This window comes from Gigantopelta aegis, chromosome 1, assembly GCF_016097555.1.
Source record: "Gigantopelta aegis isolate Gae_Host chromosome 1, Gae_host_genome, whole genome shotgun sequence".
NCBI classification, from domain to species: domain Eukaryota; kingdom Metazoa; phylum Mollusca; class Gastropoda; order Neomphalida; family Peltospiridae; genus Gigantopelta; species Gigantopelta aegis.
In genome coordinates, this window is record NC_054699.1 from 35,360,487 (window position 1) to 35,382,582 (window position 22,096).

General features: G+C 37.7%; 1 protein-coding gene across 4 annotated transcripts in view; it reads right to left on the reverse strand.

Moving 5' to 3' along the window:
• Positions 1–22,096, reverse strand: part of LOC121374276 (GTPase-activating protein skywalker-like) — a 73,230-nt gene that overhangs the window by 31,064 nt on the left and 20,070 nt on the right. For all 4 annotated transcript variants that reach the window (XR_005958221.1, XM_041501318.1, XM_041501325.1 and 1 more), the window contains exon 3: positions 6,602–7,247. Coding sequence is in view for 3 of the 4 variants with exons in the window: in XM_041501318.1 (XP_041357252.1) it covers positions 6,602–7,046 (445 nt within the window). In the remaining variant the exon portion in view is untranslated. The remainder of the gene's footprint in view (positions 1–6,601; positions 7,248–22,096) is intronic.

The following is a 22,096-nucleotide window of genomic DNA, read 5'->3' on the forward strand; positions in this document are numbered from 1 at the left end:
TAACCAACTGTCCTAACAATTTAGACAAATGAATATAAGCAAGAATATCAAGTTCCATGTGAAAATAAGCTGCTCTTCAGTATGTGTCATTAGTTCATGTTTAGCCTGGTGAATGGGAGGACTATGCCCTGGACAGCATACATGTACTTGAACCGTAATGAATACGGCAAGAATATCAAGCTCCGTGTACACGTGAAAATAAGCTGCTGTTCAGGACTGCTGTTCAGGACGTGTGGTTAGTTCATGTTCAGCCTGGTAAACACAAACATGATTCACATTTTCTTCCCCATTTACTTTTAGCCATAATTTTTTCCAAACTACTTCCTGTTTTTGTGTGATGCCAGTGTGAAATGCATGTCTAAGTTATTAGTGTGTTAATGCCTGGTGTCAGCAGTGAAGGTAGTACAACACAGTTAATAATGGGCTAGGTTAATGAGTTTTAATGACTGGTGTCGGTAATGACGGTAGTACAGCACAGTTAATAATGGCCCAGGGTAAAAGAATTTTAATGGCTGGTGTCGGTATTGACGGTAGTACAATACAGTTAATAACGGGCTAGGTTAATGAGTTTTAATGGCTGGTGTCGGTAGTGACAGTACAATTAATAACGGGTTAGGTTAATGAGTTTTAATGCCTGGTGTCGGTAGTGACGGTAGTACAGTACAGTTAATAACAGGCTAGGTTAATGAGTTTTAATAGCTGGTGTCGGTAATGACGGTAGTACAGCACAGTTAATAACGGGCTAGGTTAATGAGTTTTAATGCTTAGTGACGGTAGTATAGCACAGTTAATAACGGGCAAGGTTAATGAGTTTTAATGTCTGGTGTCGGTAGTGACGGTAGTATAGCAGTTAATAACGGACTAGGTTAATGAGTTTTAATGTCTGGTGTCGGTAGTGACGGTAGTATAGCACAGTTAATAACAGGCTAGGTTAATGAGTTTTAATGTCTGGTGTCGGTAGAATAGCACAGTTAATAATGGCTAGGTTAATGAGTTTTAATGTCTGGTGTCAGTAGTACAGCACAGTTAATAACGGGCTAGATTATTGAGTTTTAATGTCCGGTGTTGGTAGTGACGGTAGTATAGCACAGTTAATAACGGGCTAGGTTAATGAGTTTTAATGCCTGGTGTCGGTAGTATAGCACAGTTAATAACGGGCAAGGTTAATGAGTTTTAATGCCTGGTGTCGGTAGTGACGGTAGTATAGCACAGTTAATAATGGGCTAGGTTAATGAGTTTTAATGCCTGGTGACGGCAGTGACGGTAGTATAGCATGTTTAATAACAGGCTAGGTTAATGAGTTTTAATGTCTGATGTCGGTAGTGATGGTAGTATAGCACAGTTAATAACAGGCTAGGTTAATGAATTTTAATGCCTGGTGTCGGTAGTGACGGTAGTATAGCACAGTTAATAACATGTTAGGTTAATGAGTTTTAATGCCTGGTGTCGGTAGTGACGGTAGTATAGCACAGTTAATAACGGGCAAGGTTAATGAGTTTTAATGCCTGGTGTCGGTAGTGTCGGTTGTATAGCACAGTTAATAACATGTTAGGTTAATGAGTTTTAATGTCTGGTGTCGGTAGTGTCAGTAGTACAGCATAGTTAATAATGGGCTAGGTTAATGAGTTTTATTGCATGGTGACGGTAGTACAACATGGTTAATTATTTTTAATGCCTGCTAGATGACTGCAGTGTCGGTAGTATAGCACAGTTAATAACAGGCTAGGTTAATGAGTTTTAATGTCTGATGTCGGTAGTATAGCACAGTTAATAACATGTTAGGTTAATGAGTTTTAATGTCTGGTGTCGGTAGTGTCGGTAGTATAGCACAGTTAATAATGGGCTAGGTTAATGAGTTTTAATGTCTGGTGTCGGTAGTATAGCACAGTTAATAACGGGCTAGGTTAATGAGTTTTAATGTCCGGTGTTGGTAGTGACGGTAGTATAGCACAGTTAATAATGGGCTAGGTTAATGAGTTTTAATGTCTGGTGTCGGTAGTGTCAGTAGTACAGCATAGTTAATAATGGGCTAGGTTAATGAGTTTTATTGCATGGTGACGGTAGTACAACATGGTTAATTATTTTTAATGCCTGCTAGATGACTGCAGTGTCGGTAGTATAGCACAGTTAATAATGGGCTAGGTTAATGTGTTTTAATGCCTGGTGTCGGTAGTATAGCACAGTTAATAACGGGCTAGGTTAAGGAGTTTTAATGCCTGGTGTCGGTAGTATAGCACAGTTAATAACGGGCTAGGTTAATGAATTTTAATGCCTGGTGTCGGTAGTATAGCACAGTTAATAACGGGCAAGGTTAATGAGTTTTAATGCCTGGTGTCGATAGTGACGGTAGTATAGCAGAGTTAATAATGGGCTAGGTTAATGAGTTTTAATGCCTGGTGACGGCAGGGACGGTAGTATAGCATGTTTAATAACAGGCTAGGTTAATGAGTTTTAATGCCTGGTGTCGGTAGTATAGCAGTTAATAACGGGCTAGGTTAATGAGTTTTAATGCCTGGTGTCGGTAGTATAGCAGTTAATAATGGGCTAGGTTAATGAGTTTTAATGCCTGGTGTCGGTAGTGACGGTAGTATAGCACAGTTAATAACGGGCTAGGTTAATGAGTTTTAATGCCTGGTGTCGGTAGTATAGCACAGTTAATAACGGGCAAGGTTAATGAATTTTAATGCCTGATGTCGGTAGTGACGGTAGTACAACATAGTTAATAATGGGCTAGGTTAATGAATTTTATTGCATGGTGACAGTAGTACAACATGGTTAATTATTTTTAATGCCTGCTAGATGACTGCAGTGTCAGTAGTATAGCACAGTTAATAACGGGCTAGGTTAATGAGTTTTAATGCCTGGTGTCGGCAGTGACGGTAGTATAGCATGTTTAATAACAGGCTAAGTTAATGAGTTTTAATGCCTGATGTCGGTAGTGATGGTAGTATAGCACAGTTAATAACAGGCTAGGTTAATGAATTTTAATGCCTGGTGTCGGTAGTGTCGGTAGTATAGCACAGTTAATAACATGTTAGGTTAATGAGTTTTAATGTCTGGTGTCGGTAGTGTCAGTAGTACAGCATAGTTAATAATGGGCTAGGTTAATGAGTTTTATTGCCTGGTGACGGTAGTACAACATGGTTAATTATTTTTAATGCCTGCTAGGTGACTGCAGTGTCGGTAGTATAGGACAGTTAATAACGGACTAGGTTAATGAGTTTTAATGTCTGATGTCGGTAGTGATGGTAGTATAGCACAGTTAATAACAGGCTAGGTTAATGAATTTTAATGCCTGGTGTCGGTAGTGACGGTAGTATAGCACAGTTAATAACATGTTAGGTTAATGAGTTTTAATGCCTGGTGTCGGTAGTGTCAGTAGTACAGCATAGTTAATAATGGACTAGGTTAATGAGTTTTAATGCCTGGTGTCGGTAGTGACGGTAGTATAGCACAGTTAATAATGGGCTAGGTTAATGGGTTTTAATGCCTGGTGACGGCAGTATAGCATGTTTAATAACAGGCTAGGTTAATGAGTTTTAATGTCTGATGTCGGTAGTGATGGTAGTATAGCACAGTTAATAACAGGCTAGGTTAATGAATTTTAATGCCTGGTGTCGGTAGTATAGCACAGTTAATAACGGGCAAGGTTAATGAGTTTTAATGCCTGGTGACGGCAGTGACGGTAGTATAGCATGTTTAATAACAGGCTAGGTTAATGAGTTTTAATGTCTGATGTCGGTAGTGATGGTAGTATAGCACAGTTAATAACAGGCTAGGTTAATGAATTTTAATGCCTGGTGTCGGTAGTACAGCACAGTTAATAACGGGCAAGGTTAATGAGTTTTAATGTCTGATGTCGGTAGTGATGGTAGTATAGCACAGTTAATAACAGGTTAGGTTAATGAATTTTAATGCCTGGTGTCGGTAGTGACGGTAGTATAGCACAGTTAATAACATGTTAGGTTAATGAGTTTTAATGTCTGGTGTTGGTAGTGTCAGTAGTACAGCATTGTTAATAATGGGCTAGGTTAATGAGTTTTATTGCCTGGTGACGGTAGTACAACATGGTTAATTATTTTTAATGCCTGCTAGGTGACTGCAGTTTCGGTAGTATAGCACAGTTAATAACGGACTAGGTTAATGAGTTTTAATGTCTGATGTCGGTAGTATAGCACAGTTAATAACGGACTAGGTTAATGAGTTTTAATGCCTGGTGATGGTAGTACAGGACAGTTAATAACAGGCTAGGTTAACGAGTCTTAATGTTTGCCGTAACCCGACTTACATATACATTACTATGTTTCTCATTAAATATTAGATGAAACATACATATACTTCCATGCCAGTTTGTTTTTAGGATGGTCCAATACACAATGTTTGCAAATGACAGGTCAGACAACCTGTAGGTCAAAGCAATTTACTTTCAAATTACCTTTTAAGGAACTTTTTTTTCTTCTCTTTTTGTTTAAAATTACACTGAATAATTAAAAAAACCCACAACAATTATGCAAGTTGGAGCAGGTTTAAAACTTAATAATCTTTTTTGGTGTATACGGGTTTTATTAATATTCATTAAAGAGTTACCTGCCCACTGATTAGTACTGTTTTGGTGTACAGCAGACAGTATACCCACTGGGCCTCATCTTGCTCTCAATGGCCTGTCTAATCCAGGCAGTCTTAAGAGATTCATCATTTGGTGGTGAAGACAAAGTACACACAGTGAATTCCAGGACAAGTCTGAGCACGCAACATGTGAAAGTCCACAGAAGAAAGGCTTAACACGGTGTAGGAAAGACGCGAGTGACACGAGATGTCAGGTATGAAGCTCACTGTCATGTCTTTATTGTCTAAGCTGATGTCGACAGCCGACATTTAATGATAGATATGTGCATAAACCACGTTAATAAAGTAACAGTAACACTGATGGATGCTGTATGCATGGTAAATATGAATACAGGCCAAGAATAACTTAGCTATGAGTCAATGACTTGATGTTTCAAAAACATTTTTTAATTGTTCTCAATGTTCATGGAAAGGAAAAAAGATTATTATACAGCACCTCATTGTATTTATAACTATGGCTATTTGGTGTCTCACAGGAACATGTAAAAAGGTACATTTATTCTGACACTTGGAGAAAAAGTCTGTTGCTGCAATATACATGTAGATTATTCTGACACTTTGAGAAAAAGTCTGTTGCTGCAATATATATGTAGATTATTGTGAAACTTGGTGAAAAAGTCTGTTGCTGCAATATACATGTAGATTATTGTGACACTTGGAGAAAAAGTCTGTTGCTGCAATATACATGTAGATTATTGTGAAACTTGGTGAAAAAGTCTGTTGCTGCAATATACATGTAGATTATTGTGAAACTTGGTGAAAAAGTCTGTTGCTGCAATATACATGTAGATTATTCTGACACTTGGAGAAAAAGTCTGTTGCTGCAATATACATGTAGAATATTCTGAAACTTGGTGAAAAAGTCTGTTGCTGCAATATACATGTAGAATATTCTGAAACTTGGTGAAAAAGCCTTTTGCTGCAATATACATGTAGATTATTCCTAATGAACAGCAGCAAGCAACAGCAGCAAGCAATCATTTACTTGCACTTTTTCTAAGTATGGCAAAGCAATTCCTGCAATTAAGAAAATGTCCACTGCAAAAAAACATGCCATGAAATACATTTCTAATGTAGTTCATAGCAAAAAAAGTGTCATGGAGAACGGAAAACTCCACGGCAATCTCCATGGTATTGTCGACTGCCGTGGGAAATTGCAGAGATTGCAAAGACAAATTTTATAGGAAATACATTTTTGGATCTGTGTTTGTGATCATGAGAACATGTACCGGTATTCATCGTAATGGTGGATCAGAGAGAGGGCCAGTGAAAATGCTTGATCTCTAAACATCTACAAAGTACATTGTTGAAGAGTGTTCCAAGGAAGACAGAGGGAGATTAATCATCCCAAACACCATAACACTTCTTCCCTCTTGCTGAAAACATTTACCATTCATTTTCATATCATTTTAAACAATTTAAAATTAATCTGTCAGAAATAGGTCCACCTATTAATTAAAGTTAATAGGTTTTGTTTAACGACACATTGAATTTTAAGAAGGCCTCTAAAAGAATAGTCTAGAACTAATTGAGCTATCTTCTATAAATAAAGATTTTTATTTTTTATTTTTTTTAATCGTGGCATATACCTGTTGGGGGTCAGGGCGTAGCCCAGTGGTAAAGTGCTCACTTGATGAGTGGTCGGTCTAGGATCGATCTTTTTCTACGGGTCCACTGGGCCATTTCTCATTCCAACCTGTGTACCATGACTGGTATATCAAAGGCTGTGGCATGTGCTATCCTGTCTGTGGGATGTTGCATATAAAAGATGTGTTGCATATAAAAGATGTCTTGCTTCCAATAATTTTTTTTAGAAGGTTTCCTCTCTAAAATTAGACATCAAAACTACCAAATGTTTGAAACCAAATAGCACTAACCACACTGACTGTAAGATGGCCACCAAACAAATGAAAAAGCTGCACTAACCACACTGACTGTAAGCTGGCCACCAAACAAATGTAAAAGCTGCACTAACCACACTGACTGAACAGTTCCTTCTCCATCTCATCGTACAGGTTCCCATCTGCCTTGTGGAGGTGTTTGCACAGTGACAGCCACAGCGAGTGTCGGATCAGGTGGTCGTCGGGCCACGTCGTCATGCGCAGGAACTTCTTCAGCTGCTTGACATGTCCCATCTTGAAGAGCATCATCAGCTGATCCTCTGAGCCCTCGTAACTCTCGTCTGACTCCACCGATGACTGACTCTCCCTCCGGTAGTCGTCCATATTCACATATTCCGTGAACGGCGAAACGTTCTCTACGCAGATCTTAGTCTTGGTGCAGTGTTCGTCCTCCTCTGGTTTCTCCTCTTCGACAGCTAGCTCCGTCTCCTGTGCGAGCGCCGCGTCAAATGAGTGACTCGCGACGCCGTTCTCCGAGTCATGTGACGCGTGCTCACCCAGCGTGACACCATGCATCATTGGTTGTCAGACGTGACGAGAGGCCCAGGAAGTGGCTCGGCTAAGACAAAGAGCGAAACTGGGAGACAAGTCAACAAGGTGATTCAGACGGGTAAATAATTACATTGTTTTTACCCTCCCCTCGTGTTTTCTTCGCAGTCTTACACAGGCAGATTACTTGAGGTGTGGGTGGAAATCATCGGCCAGTTGAACAGAACACATCTGAAATGATTGCAATTATTAAATTAAATTAAATTTTGTAAACTATTTGTATATATTACACATGTATATATGTTTGTATAGCAATACACAAATTAAAATAAAGAATGTTTGCTTTGTTTAAATAAAAAGAAATTAAATTAAATTAAATTAAGATATACATGTATTAATAAAACCAACAAAATAAACTATATTAATAAGACAAACAAATAAACTATATTAATAATAAATAAATACATTAATAATGAATAAAAATATATTAATAATGAATATATTAATAAGGACATAAATCCTAATTTTACAGTGACCTTGACCTTTGACAGTCAAAAAGTGAACTCGTTCAACATAACATGATCCTATTCCCATGTCAAACTTCATAAAAATGAAGTCTTGACTTCTAGCAGGAGGGTAATAATTAAAATATTACAGACAAACAGACAAACACAAAAAATATATATTAAACAGGTACATTTATGTGTTATAATTATACTTTTAAGTAACATTTAAACATTTTGTATTCACAATGTTATCTACGTATGTATACCCGAGTTGTAGGGAACAGTACGTCAAAGATATAGGGATATTAAAAATATACCACAACTGTTTATAAAACCCACAAATATAATAACCTGTTAAGATGTATTGAACAAATAAAATAATAATGTACATGTATGTACATTGTAGACGTAGATATTGGAAATTGTACTGGCAACATACAAGTACATTGTAGTACATTGTATATATACATACATGTGTATGTAATATGTGCATTTGTGTTTGTGTGCGTTTGTGTATGAGTATGCACATTTATAATTATATAAATTATAAATATATACATATATAATATTTATGTGTATTTGTACATTCGCGCATACATGTGTTCACGTGTGAATTTATTTGTGGTATCTGTACATGGACGTTACCTTTTTACTAATATGTTGTAATGAGGTGTGTGTGTGTATTTTTGTGTGTGTGTGTCTGTTTGTGTGTCAATCTGTGTGTGTGTGTGTGTATGTGTGTGTGTTTGTGTGTGTATGTGTGTGTGTGTGTGTTTGTGCATGTGCGTGTGGTGTGTCTGTGTGTGTTTGTGTGCATGCATGCATGTGCATACTGTGTATGTGTGGGTATGAGACAATGTTTTGTTTTTAGATTTGTAACTTCTATTTTACCACACACATAGCCAGTGCTTGAACTTTTTTATGATTGAATTTATGGCTACACACATGTACAGTAAAACTCCTTTAAACCGGACACCCTCAGGACCAAGTAAAAAGTCCACTTTACAAGGTATCTGGTTTAAAGAGGTTCTCTCCGGTACAGATATTTAAAAAGGGGCTGCGAAAAACGTCCGGTTTTGAGGTAATTCTGGTTTTGAGAGGTTTCACAACTGTATATAGCCATATTAAATTACCAAAATGTTGTTAACAAATTCAGTGATATGTTGCTAGCTGAGTAAAGTACTGTGCAGGACAAATCAAATTAAACTATGTTAATGCAGTACTGTGTCAGGTTATTGAGCAGGGGCCTAATTCACTAAACTCTCACAACTTTGCGATCTCGCAGTGCAGTGCTAAAAGACTTACAAAGAGGATGCTTTGTTGTCTTGCAGAGCCTAAGAGACCTTTGTGAATTAGGCCCCAGGTCAGCTGTTTATGGCACTACATTGTACACCTATATGTACATGTATAGGTTTAACATGTTCTTAACAACCGATCACGCTATATTTCAGACACATATCACTGTCAACATGCCTGTGTCATAGGGACTGTATAGGTTTAGCATGTTCCCAACAACCAATCATATTATATTTCAGACACATATCACTGTTAATGCAGGGGACAATATTTCAAAATCTTAGGTAACCGGAAGTCAGTTCACATGAGGATTACTTAGGTAAGCGATTATTCAGTTTAGTGAATAAAGTTCTCGTAACCGATGAGTTAGGCCTACATAATCCTAAAACACTTGAACTACGGGTTCTGTGCTACATAGGTGGTTCAAATGTACTTAAAAACATAAACTAATTATCACTTTCATTACTGATATTAATTTTAGACTGTAATTTATGACTACGTAACCGATTGGTGGTTCTCATGAATTAAAGTTGTGTAACTGACACGCGAACAGAACACCAATTTTCGTGAAATATTGTGCCCTGTAATGTGCCTGTGTCAAAGGGAATGTCAAAATACATTATTCAGACTGAGTAGATGTCAGTACATGAAAATATCTAGCCAATCACTACTGTAACAGTAACTATACATGTATATTCTATATGTAAACGATGCAATTAATTTTGCTGTTATGTGTGTGCTATATTACTTACAACACAAACACTTTTTTCAGGAAACGGGTCAACATGCGTCACAGTGTGTGTCGAAATAGATAACCGTAACTGAATGAACCCTGATTTACCCAGCCACTCAACTGTAAACCATTACTAAATGATGTAATTTATCTCTCCTATAAAAGACGCAGAAGTCACAGTTTGATGCGTCACCTATGACACAGGGACACTGCATTGGGTCCAGCCTGGTATTGGTACATCACCTTTACCAGAAAATAAACACATTAATCACCTCACAACAGAGACAGGGCTGCTTACCTCAAAAGAGGTAGGCCTTTTGGGACAGGGTCACCTTTAAGAAGAGACTGCATGACCTACCTGAAAATGAACGTAAATTAATCATGTCTCATCGCGACCATGTTTAACTGGTTTCTTTACGGGGAGGGGTGGACTAACTGCAACAGAACAATATGATTGGTCATACTTGTATTACATGTAACTACACCAGAAAAAAAGTTAAAAATTAATGTTTTCTTGTTTAACGACACCACTAGAGCGCATTGATTAATTAATCATCAGCTATTGAATGTCATACATTTGTTCATTCTGACATGTAGTCATTAGGAGAAACCCGCTAGATTTTTCTGTTAGCAACAAGGGTTCTTTTATATGCACTTTCCCACAGACAGGAAGCACATACCATGGCCTTTGACCAGTTGTGGTGCATTGCTTGGAATGAGAAAATACCGAATCAGTTGAATGGATCCATCGAGGTGGTTCAATTCTGCAGCACAAGCACCTCAGGCGAGCACTCAACCGACTGAGCTACGTGGCAAATCCTGTCAATACACCAGAAAAGAAGCACATTGATTATGCTGTGGTTAACTGGTTTCCTCAACAGGTGGAGAGGGTGTGGAGAAACCAGGTGTAATACAAGGATATATACACAGGGTCGTAACTAGAACACACGTTACCTATACCAGAAAAGAAACATTAATCAAATCCTAACAGGGAGGGCCACTGATAAACTCAATCTGAGGAGAGGTTTGGGTGCAGTCAGTGGGGGGAAATACGATCTAATACAGGGATACACAGGGTCGTAACTAGGAACATAAGTTACCTATACCAGAAAAGAAACATATTATTATTAATCAAGTCCTAACAACAAGTCCACTGATTTCCTCAAGAGGAGAGGTTTGGGTGGAATGGGGGGGGGGGGGGGGGGGGGGAAATCAAGTTTAATACAAGGATACACAGGGTCGTAACTATAGCACATGTTACCTATACCAGAAAAAACAAACATATTAATCAAGTCCTAACAACAGGGAGGGCTACTGATTTCCTCAAGAGGAGAGGTGTGGGTGGAGTAAATCAGCTATATAATATAAGAATATACCCGACCAGACATAGTATGTAATTAGGACTGTTCTAAAATACAGGGGGAGACTGCGGGTACCACAGTTATTATTTTATGGCTTGCTGCAATTTGTTCACTATGCATTCTAGTTTAAATAATTATTTGTTTTGAGGATAGTGTAGTGATGCATGGAACATTTTGCTTTCAAAATCTTGCTTAGTGATATTTCTAATCAAGTGAAAATAGATTAGCAATTATTATTGAAAGTTTTAAAATTGTGTAGCTTTTATTCCAATTGATCATTGGAACATCACTTCCATTGATCAATTGTAATAAAACATTGGCTTGGCCCTACAGATGCGATGATAGATTATAAAATCCATCATCAGTTGAATGGAAAAATGTCAACTATAATTGTTTATCAAGTTTAGATGTAAATACATTGGGGTTTGTGTTTGCTTTTACATACATGTACATAAACAAAAAGATATTAAATGTTAAAGATGCTATCCCGTGAATACAATTAAAGGTGAATGGTCGTTATAGTTCAAATCCTTCATACATCAGTGTTTCTGCCAGAAGAAATTTTTGGGTATGGCGCTATGGAATTGAATTCAACCTCCCCCAGAAAGAAAATGGGTTAAGTTTAGGGTTAGGGTTAAGAAAATAAAATCTGTAAAAATATTTGTGTATGGCACCTTACCTGTTTACCCTCTGGCAGAAAGCCTGGGTCTGTATGTTCATATAACTTTAACCCTGGGCTATCTCTGCCACTCGCCAAATTCGCCATTTACGAATTTTAAAAACAGTTAATTTGGCAGAAAAAATTGTGTAATAATTGATATTTTGTTGGAAAATAGCCTATATAGGTGCTGAATTAAAAAAATAATAATTTGGCAAACTTTTCTGTCCACCCAAGCAAGCCCTGTAACGGATTGTGTAATTGAAAGCTGATCGGTTCGTGCAAACCGATTATATTATTTATAACAGATGATTGATCGCCTTGCATTGCAACAGTGGTACAGGTTTTTTTTAGCAGGACTTGACCACATCAGTGGTGCTGTGTGTCTGGCATACCAATGTAGATCAGTCACACAGTTTATCATTGTCAGATATACATTCATGTGTATGTACAGGGTAGCCTTTGATATGGATGATGTTGCAACACAGTCTTTTGTCTGTTCTGGGTGCAGCAAGGTATTTTAGTTCAATACTGTCATTAACAGCTGCTGGAGAATACTGAGAAAAGTACTTCAGGTTATTTTAATCCACAATTTGTTTATCGTCTTAACTTTGTTGTATTCTATGGGCGGGACGTAGCCCAGCGGTAAGGCGCTCACTTGATGCGTGGTCAGTTTGGGATTGATCCCCGTTGGAAGGCCCATTGTACTATTTCTCGTTCTTGACAGTGCATCATGCATGACTGGTGTATCAAAGGCAGTGGTATGTGCTATCCTGTCTGTGGGATGGTGCATATAAAAGATCCATTGTTACTAATGGAAAATTGTAGTGGGTTTCTTCTTTAAGACTATATGTCAAAATCACCAAATGTTTGACATCCAATAGCCGATGATTAATAAATCAATGTGCTCTAGTGGTGTCGTTAAACAAAATAAACTTGTTGTAATCTACAGCCTTGTAACACTACGTACCATTATCTTAACAGCACACTAAATAAGTACTGGTATCAAACAACAGAAATGCATAAATAGGGATGTGGTACACATTTAAGAATAAAAGCAAAAATAATCTCTAAAAAGCTGACACCTCTATTCTATAACTATGTTTACACACAAAGGTAATTTGTCAGCCATTTTAGATCAATCCTACCTACAGTAATTTGTGAAGAAAACAAATTGCACCAAAAAAGCTGAAACCAGATGAAAAGTTAAAAAATCACATCCCTGATAAATGTTAATGTATGTATACTACCGACACAAAATAAGTGAACGGGTGAAATGATAGTGAATGTTTTATTTCGATTAACATCTGGAAAACCAATTTGGGGCGTGTATATCAATATCTGGTGTGTCCACCATTTTGGGCGATGCATGCTCGACACCTTGATGGCATACTGTTGATTAATGTACGTATGGTTGTTCTGGGTATTGCCCGCCATTCCTTCTGAAGGGCTACCGCAAGCTGGGCCACTTTGGAGGGTGCTGGGTCCCTGGCGTACACTCTCCGCCCGAGAACGTCCCACAGGTGCTCTATAAGGGACATATCGGGGGACTTAGCGGGCCAGTCGATTATCGGTATGCCTTGTTGTCGTAGGTAATCGGTGACTATCCGAGCGCGATGTGGTCTGGCAATGTCATCTTGAAATTCAAAATTTCTGCCAATACTTCTCGCCACTGGAACAACGACAGGACGCAAAATTTGGTCCAGATATCTCTGGCCAGTCAAATTTCCATTAACAATAATCAAATCTGTTTGCCTGTCATTTGTGATCCCTCCGCACACTATGACACTACCACCCCCATACCGATCATGGTCTAGAATTGTAGCCCGGGCATATCTCTCGCTGCTACGTCGCCAACAACGTTTTCTGCCATCTGTGAATCTGAGGCAGAACCTCGATTCGTCTGTAAACAAGGTGTAACGCCATTGTCGCACAGTCCGTCCCTAGTGTTGCCTAGCCCACCGTAATCGTTGCCGCCTATGGTGAGCTGTTAGGGTCACACCCTTCAGAGGATGCCTCACTTTCAGGTGGGCTTTGTAGAGTCTGTTCTCGACGGTCGATGTTGAAATTCGCCTTCCTGTTATTGTATGGAATTCACTGTTGATAGCAGCAGCTGATTTGAATCTATTGCGTAGAGCAATTAATGTTATGGTACAATTTTGTCGAGGTGTCGTCTTTTTAGGCCTGCCACGCCCAGGTCTCGTTGCAACCCCGCTAGTTTGACGGTACTTATCCCACACTCTAGAAATTACACTTTTTGATTTACCAAACATTCGGGCAACTTGGCATATTGACGTACCTCCTTCTATCGTACCGACAATTCGTCATTTCGTCTCTTCATCAAGGTATTGTCTTGGGACCATTTTCACGCATGTGATTACCTCATTTGCATCGGTGATTGTGAGTTCCATGATAAGCACATACACGTGATCTTCTGTGTGCACGTGCATCACATGCTGTTCATGCATGATGTGAAATTTTATTTTGATCAGATGAAGCGTTCAGATGCAACGCCACTGTATTGTAACAGTGCATGTCAACGATAGTTACATTCACATCAGTCATTCCCTTATTTTTTGTTGGTAGTATATAAGTAACATCAAACCTGTAAGATTGTCCTGGTGTTTTTACTTGTATGAGTCAGTCACATATACATGTAGATGTACTTAATTAAAGATAACTGCCACCAAAAATAACTTTCTACCACATGATTGTCTTGTATGTTTGTAGCTGTATTTCTAAAAATAAAAACTCTAATGGTAAACAGTGATTATATACAAGAGTACCATGGAAACGTACACAATGGAAAAAGATACAATACACTAAGGTTGTAAATTCTTCTGATCAGATTAATTTACAATTACAGACATATGCAGGTACAGACCAGTTAATTAAATAATTAGTTAATTAACATACATGTGCATCTGTCTGTACCTGAATAGATCACTTAACAAATTAATGAATACTTATAGATTAATTAATAATTAATGTACACACATACCTGCAGACAGATCAATTAATTACATATATACATATATACAGGTACATGTCATGGTTCAAACTTAAGAATTTATCACCCACGGCAATTAAAAAAAGAAACTGGCATTGGTGAAAGGGCCCACCGATGGCAATTTTGAGTATGTCGACAGCAATTTTTTTAACAGACTTTTGCAGCAAATGAACTTGACTGAAAGGTTATTTTTCTGTATGTACATTTCTTCAATTTATGTCAATAACCTTCAATAAACAAGAATTTATTATAAATGGAATCATGGACTACTAGCATAAGCTAAGTTGCCCAAGTTTTCGGTGAATATGACATGAAAATTGTTCTATGGATGAAAATGTGTATACAGTGTTCTTGCTGGGTGAAAATTGATGGTGGTGGTGGGGGGGGGGGGGGGGGCGGGGGCAGGCACCTTCCCACCCCACCATTTCCAAAAAAAATGAAAAGAAAATAAAACAATGAAAGAAAAAGAAAAAAAGAAAAAAAAAAAGGAACGTTTGGAATTCTGTAACATTCTGTAACATTCGCAGAAGCATGGAAATTCACAGAAGCATGGAAATTCACAGAAGCATGAAATTCTGCTACATTCACAGCCCGATTGGTATATATGCCACTGCATCCCATAATAACATCTGGCTAAACATTTACCACTTATTCTTATTGCAAGATGTAAACAAAAATCAATAAATGTAAATTTACTAAACCTAAGCTAATGTAAAATAAAGTGAACTACCAAGCAGTGGCTGCAGCTATAAATATTCAGCACGACAAATGAACCAATTCAATATGTGTTACATGATGTGAAGTGAATGTCAGCAACATGCACAAAGATATGTAGACAGACTGAGTGAAGTTGTCCTGCTTTGAGACATGATTAACTCGATATTAAAGCAATAAAATGCTTTTGGTTTTTTCACAGTTTATGCAAGTAATAGCTAACAGATCAATCATATGTATATAGTGAAAGGAAAAGAAGAGAGTGTTTGTTTAATGAATAAATGACAGTGCAGGACGTTTTAAACTGCATGTAAAGATATATAGAAACTAATAACATGTTATTTTGACACTTGCTTTACAGGAAACTGTCTGTTTTAAAAAGTTTGATTAGTGACATTTCTAGTCAATTAAAAATACCAAATTCATCTTATCTGTAACCCACCTACACTCGATATGAAAGGAAGAAGTCATGTTTAATAACACCCCAGTATATATTTAATAACACCCCCCAATATATATTTAATAATGCCCCAGTATATATTTAATAACGTCCCAGTATGTATTTAATAACACCGTAAATATAGTATGTGTATATCAAATAGCACATTGTTATTTACAAACAGTGTACTTGTATATATGTACATGTATATTTGTGTTCATGTGTATGTAGGTCATCAGAAATATTCAACGCAGAGAGGTAAGACCACTAGTCTATAAGGCTGATGGGTGATGGATTCAGATCACAGTACCAGCTTACAACTAGAAGAACAAGTTCACACCTCTGTGGGGATATGTCGAGTCACTCAGCACTGGCAATGTGAAACATAAAGCTGCATGACTAAAGACTGTATTACATGTATATGACAAAATGTGACAAACTGCTCAAATACTAATATTTCAGGTCCTGCCCACCACCAGTTATGCATGATTCCCCCACATTTGAACTGTATAGACTGTGTGCGAAAACAGGTCGGTGATTGCCCTTCGATGACACAAAAACACAAGTATAGTTTGCTTATTTTTATGACATGCTGGTTGTTTACTTGCAAATCTAATGAGGTCACCTTCCTTCTGGTGAAAACACTAATTTATTACATGTCTATCAGTACATGAACAGTATATAATTATTACTTATCTATCTATATATGAATAGTATATAATTTATTACAAATCTATCTATACATGAACAGTATAATATTCATTACATATCTACCAGTACATGAATAGTATATAATTTATTACATATCTATCTAAACATGAATAGTATATAATTTATTACATATCTATCTATAGATGAATAGTATATACAATGTAAGTTATTATGTATCTATCAGCACATTAAAACACATCAGCCATTGGGTATCAAACAAAGGTAAGTATAGGAATATGAAGTCCCATGACTGATAAAATCAAAGGTTGTGGTACAGCCTTGTACTAGAGGCGTAACAATGACTAACCATCTCTGTCTCTCTCTCTGCCTTTCTCTCTCTACATACATATAAAATGAAAAACACCTGCACATTGCTACCCGTGTGATCAATCAGCAAGAGGTCTTTTATAATCAATTTTCCACAAGGACAGTACATACCACAGATTTTGATGTGCCTAGTTAGAATGGAAAAATCCCCAATAGGTCACTGAAATGCAGTTCTTGAGCCGAGTGCTCTCATTAAACTATATATATATAAACACACAGACCACCCCCATGAGACCTTCCTCTTCCAAATTACATCAGACTACTTTACATACATGTATCTAACACACCTTTATGGTACACAATGTAACTTTCACATATTTGGTCTGAATAATGAAAGGAAACCTACACACAGCTATTTTCCCATTTAGTATAGTATAAGTGGTATAGCACAGGCACACACAACAGCTTTTGATGTGCACATTATGCAGTCATGGAGAACTGGTTGGAACAGGAAAATTCCCAATGGGTCAGTCCATTGATACAGATTGATTCTTTGATCCAGTGCACTTCAAGCTATATGTAGTGAGAATTCTACTAGTAATACTAGTAGGGTAATTCAACAGTAATGGAATTACGAGTTGGGAGAGATATTTCAGGCATTAAACTCCACATAAGACAAAATTATAATGATATAACTATGTAATACACACTAGTGCTTGTTAGGGACAGGATTTAGCTCAGTTGGTCGAGTGCTCGATTGAGGTGATTGTGCTGCAGGATCGAACCACCTCAGTGGATCCATTCAGCTGATTGGGTTTTTTCTCGTTCCAACCAGTGCACCACAACTGGACAAAGGCCATGGTATGTGTTTTCCTGTCTGTGGGGAAAGTGCATATAAAAGATGTAGCAGGTTTCCTCTGATGACCACAAGTCAGAAGTACCATATGTTTGATATCCAATAGCCGATGATTTAAATAATCGATGTGCTCCAGTGGTGTCGTTAAACAAAACACACTTTTTTAAGACTGCCTACTGCACTGCAAACATGTTGTGAGCATTCTACTACTAGTACTAGTAGTACTACAGAGCTACACCTCACACTAGGTGAGAACTACAATGTAGTCTTGTAAAGAGACAAGAGTGATAAGGTGGGTGACAGTTTAGTGTGTTGTGTGAGAGTGGCGAATTAAAAGAACTCTGACAAAACCAACATTGCACTGTACTGTCAATTCGTACATGTGTTTGTACTTACATGTCCTGTTGTAATTTTCCCCATCGCATGCTTCAGTGGTCCTGTGATCAGATTCAGTAATATATATATATATGTATGTTTGTGTATTTCCCAACTGGGTTGGGTGTCACTTGCAGCATCCACACACACAATGATACATACATGAACACTCTGTGGCTATCAAGTTCTCTGTAAACTGATCCGGCTTACATTCTTTCTGACCTGTGCAATACACACTGATATACCGAACAAGAATAAAAGTAGAAAATGACATACTATAATTTAGCAATAACAGCTATATGTACCTGTATAGACAGAGAGATGTGAATTATAGGCAATAAATAAAAAACAGCTGTTCTTGGCATCACAAGTGTATGGCTTGGTGAGGATCAGTGATCTCATACAGGTATGCAGGGCTCAAAACTAACAAATATCTGGGCCACTAAAATTTCATTTTCAGTGGCCCAAACTTGCTTTAGGTAGCCCAAATATAAAATAATCATATTTCAGGTTTTAAGCCAAATATTTAAGTAAGCATTTGAAATGTGCTTCAATAAAATAATATTGATTTGAAGAACCCTTTCTACATAGCAAAGATACCAACATACATAGTATTGAAATGAAAAATAAAAGAAAACACGACTTGAGCAAATTATTTACTTATTTTGTACAATTTTACAAAATGTCTGAACTTAATAATTTTTTGTTTACATCGTTAACACAAAATTGCATGGCATGACTCGTCTCCCAGGGGTAGCTCACATATAATACAAAAACATAATGTACAACCAACTGGGCTACACAATTGTTCACATGTTAGCGAAGTGTTGTTCACGTGTTCAGTGTTTGATAGTATAAGTATTTGTAAGAAATAGATACAAACCAAGTGGGGTAAAGTTCTCCTTATCCTAACATAACCTACCTTCATTTGCGCTAGACAGAACTGAAAACAAAGTAAACTTCCTTGGTATGCTTGCTTTTTCCCTTTGGTTCTTGATGTGTGTTTAAGAAAATTCCATCCGGCGGATGACATCATGATTGTGATTTTACTTGTATCATATCTTTAGTCAATTCAATAGGCACCAAATTGACTGGCCAATCAAAACCCCCAATTAAAACAAGATTTAAAAAAACCAGAAATCAGAACACCATGAAGTAGATGACAAAAACTAAGACAGCATTCGGGAATGTTCTGCCCGAGATTTTCTGAATGGTTATGAACTGGATCCGAATGCCTTTGCTTTATAAAAATTACACCTAACTGCATTCGGTCTACAACATCAATGTTTATAATTAATATAAATGAATGTTGGCAAAACACGGTAAGCCATTATTTTTTAATATTTAAGTCGCCCAAACGGGACTTTGGTCGCATTTGGCGACCTGGCCACAGGCCGTTTCGAGCCCTGGGTATGTATACTGGACACAATGTACAGGTATACTAGACACAACGTACAGGTATACTAGACACAACGTACAGGTGTACTAGACACAACGTACAGGTGTACTAGACACAACGTACAGGTATACTAGACACAACGTACAGGTGTACTAGACACAACATACAAGTATACCAGACACAACGTACAGGTATACCAGACACAACGTACAGGTATACTAGACACAACATACAGGTATACTAGACACAACGTACAGGTATACCAGACACAACGTACAGGTATACCAGACACAACATACAGGTATACTAGACACAACATACAGGTGTACCAGACACAACGTACAGGTATACCAGACACAACATACAGGTATACCAGACACAACATACACGTATACCAGACACAACATACAGGTATACTAGACACAACATACAAGTATACGAGACACAACATACACGTTAACCAGACACAACGTACAGGTATACCATACCAGACACAACATACAGGTATACCATACCAGACACAACATACAGGTATACCATACCAGACACAACATACAGGTATACGAGACACAACGTACAGGTATACGAGACACAACGTACAGGTATACCAGACACAACGTACAGGTATACCAGACACAACATACAGGTGTACTAGACACAACGTACAGGTATACCAGACACAACATACAGGTATACTAGACACAACGTACAGGTGTACTAGACACAACATACAAGTATACCAGACACAACGTACAGGTATACTAGACACAATGTACAGGTATACTAGACACAACATACAAGTATACCAGACACAACGTACAGGTATACTAGACACAACGTACAGGTATACTAGACACAACGTACAAGTATACCAGACACAACATGCAAGTATACCAGACACAACGTACAGGTATACTAGACACAATGTACAAGTATACCAGACACAACGTACAGGTACTCGGATTCGGGTCAAGTGACCGACTCGGTGGCGCAGTCGTTAAGCCATCGGACTACAGGCTGGTGGGTACAGGGTTCACAGCCTGGTACCGGCTCCAACCTAGAGCAAATTCTTAAGGTCTCAATGGGTAGGTGTAATGCCACTACACCCTCTTCTTTTTCACTAACCACTATCCAACTAACAACTAACCCACTGTCCTGGACAGACGGCCAAGATAGCAGAGGTGTGTGTGCCCAGGACAGCATCCTTGAACCTTAATTGGATATAAGCACGAAAATAAATGAAATCACCCTTGAGTACTCTGCTGGTGTATTTGTTGTGATAAAAAGAAGAGTAAAGTTTGTTTTATTTAATGACGCCACTAGAGCACATTGATTTTTTATCTTATCATCGGCTATTGGACGTCAAACATGGTCATTCTGACAGTTTTTTCGAGGAAACCTGCTATCGCCACATAGCCTACTCTTTTACGACAGGCAGCAAGGGATCTTTTATTTGCGCTTCCCACAGGCAGGATAGCACAAACCATGGCCTTTGTTGAACCGGTTATGGATCACTGGTCGGTGCAAGTGGTTTACACTTACCTACTGAGCCTTGTGGAGCACTCACTCAGAGTTTGGAGTCGGTATCTGGATTAAAAATCCCATGCCTCGACTGGGATCCGAAACCAGTACCTACCAGCCTGTAGACAGATGGCCTAACCATGACGCCACCGAGGCCGGTTTTGTTGTGATCAAAGTCGTCAGTTGGGCGATGTTAAGTAGGTATGTTTCAAGGTAATAATGTCTGAGTCATAGGTATGTATTATAGCTGGAGGGGTAATTTGTAAATTTAGTCTCAATGTTGTTTAGTAAAGGGTTTGGATAAGAGTAATTTTTTTAAGAGTATTTTTCTTTAATAATATTGTAACAAATGATTTTGATTTGGCCCACAAAATTAAATTAAAAAAAAAAAAAATTGTTTTGTTTAACGACACTGCTAGAGCACATTGATTTATTAATCATTGGCTATTGGATGTCAAACATTTGGTAATTTTGACCTGTAGTCTTTTAGAAGAAACCCGTAGCAAGGGATCTTTTATATATATGCACCATCCCATAGACAGGATTGCACATACCACAGCCTCTGATATACCAGTCGTGGTGTGCTGGCTGGAACGACAGATAGCCCGATGGGCCCACCGATAGGCATTGATCCCATACTGACCACAGATCAAATGAGAACTTTATCACTGGGCTACATCCCACCTCTACAAAATTAGAATGCAGTAAAGTACTCTTATTTAACCAATTTCGGACCATGATAATTAGTGCATTATAGTATAGTAAAGTACTCTTATTTAACCTACTTTCGGACCATGATAATTAGTGCATTATAGTATAGTAAAGTACTCTTATTTAACCTACTTTCGGACCATGATAATTAGTGCATTATAGTATAGTAGTTTATTGTACACATCTGAAGTTGGCTATTTTCATTTCAAAGTCGGCCATATTGAATTTGTTTTCATTTAAAACACCTTACAATGTTACATATAGCATACACAAATTTTAAACCAATTTATTCTCATCAATAAACACAAAAATGCATAAACAGGACTTTAAATCAAAAGTTAATTTAATCACTTTTTTTTTTTAAAATTATAATTTGATTTTGTCTTTTTACTTAGCGTGGGCTTTATAACTTTCAAAACTGTCGCATTGTCATTCATTATGTTACATGTCTGGTATCAGTATATATGATTTGACAATAATTTCTCTAACAATATCAGTGCATGTGTGTCAGCTCCTCAGCGAC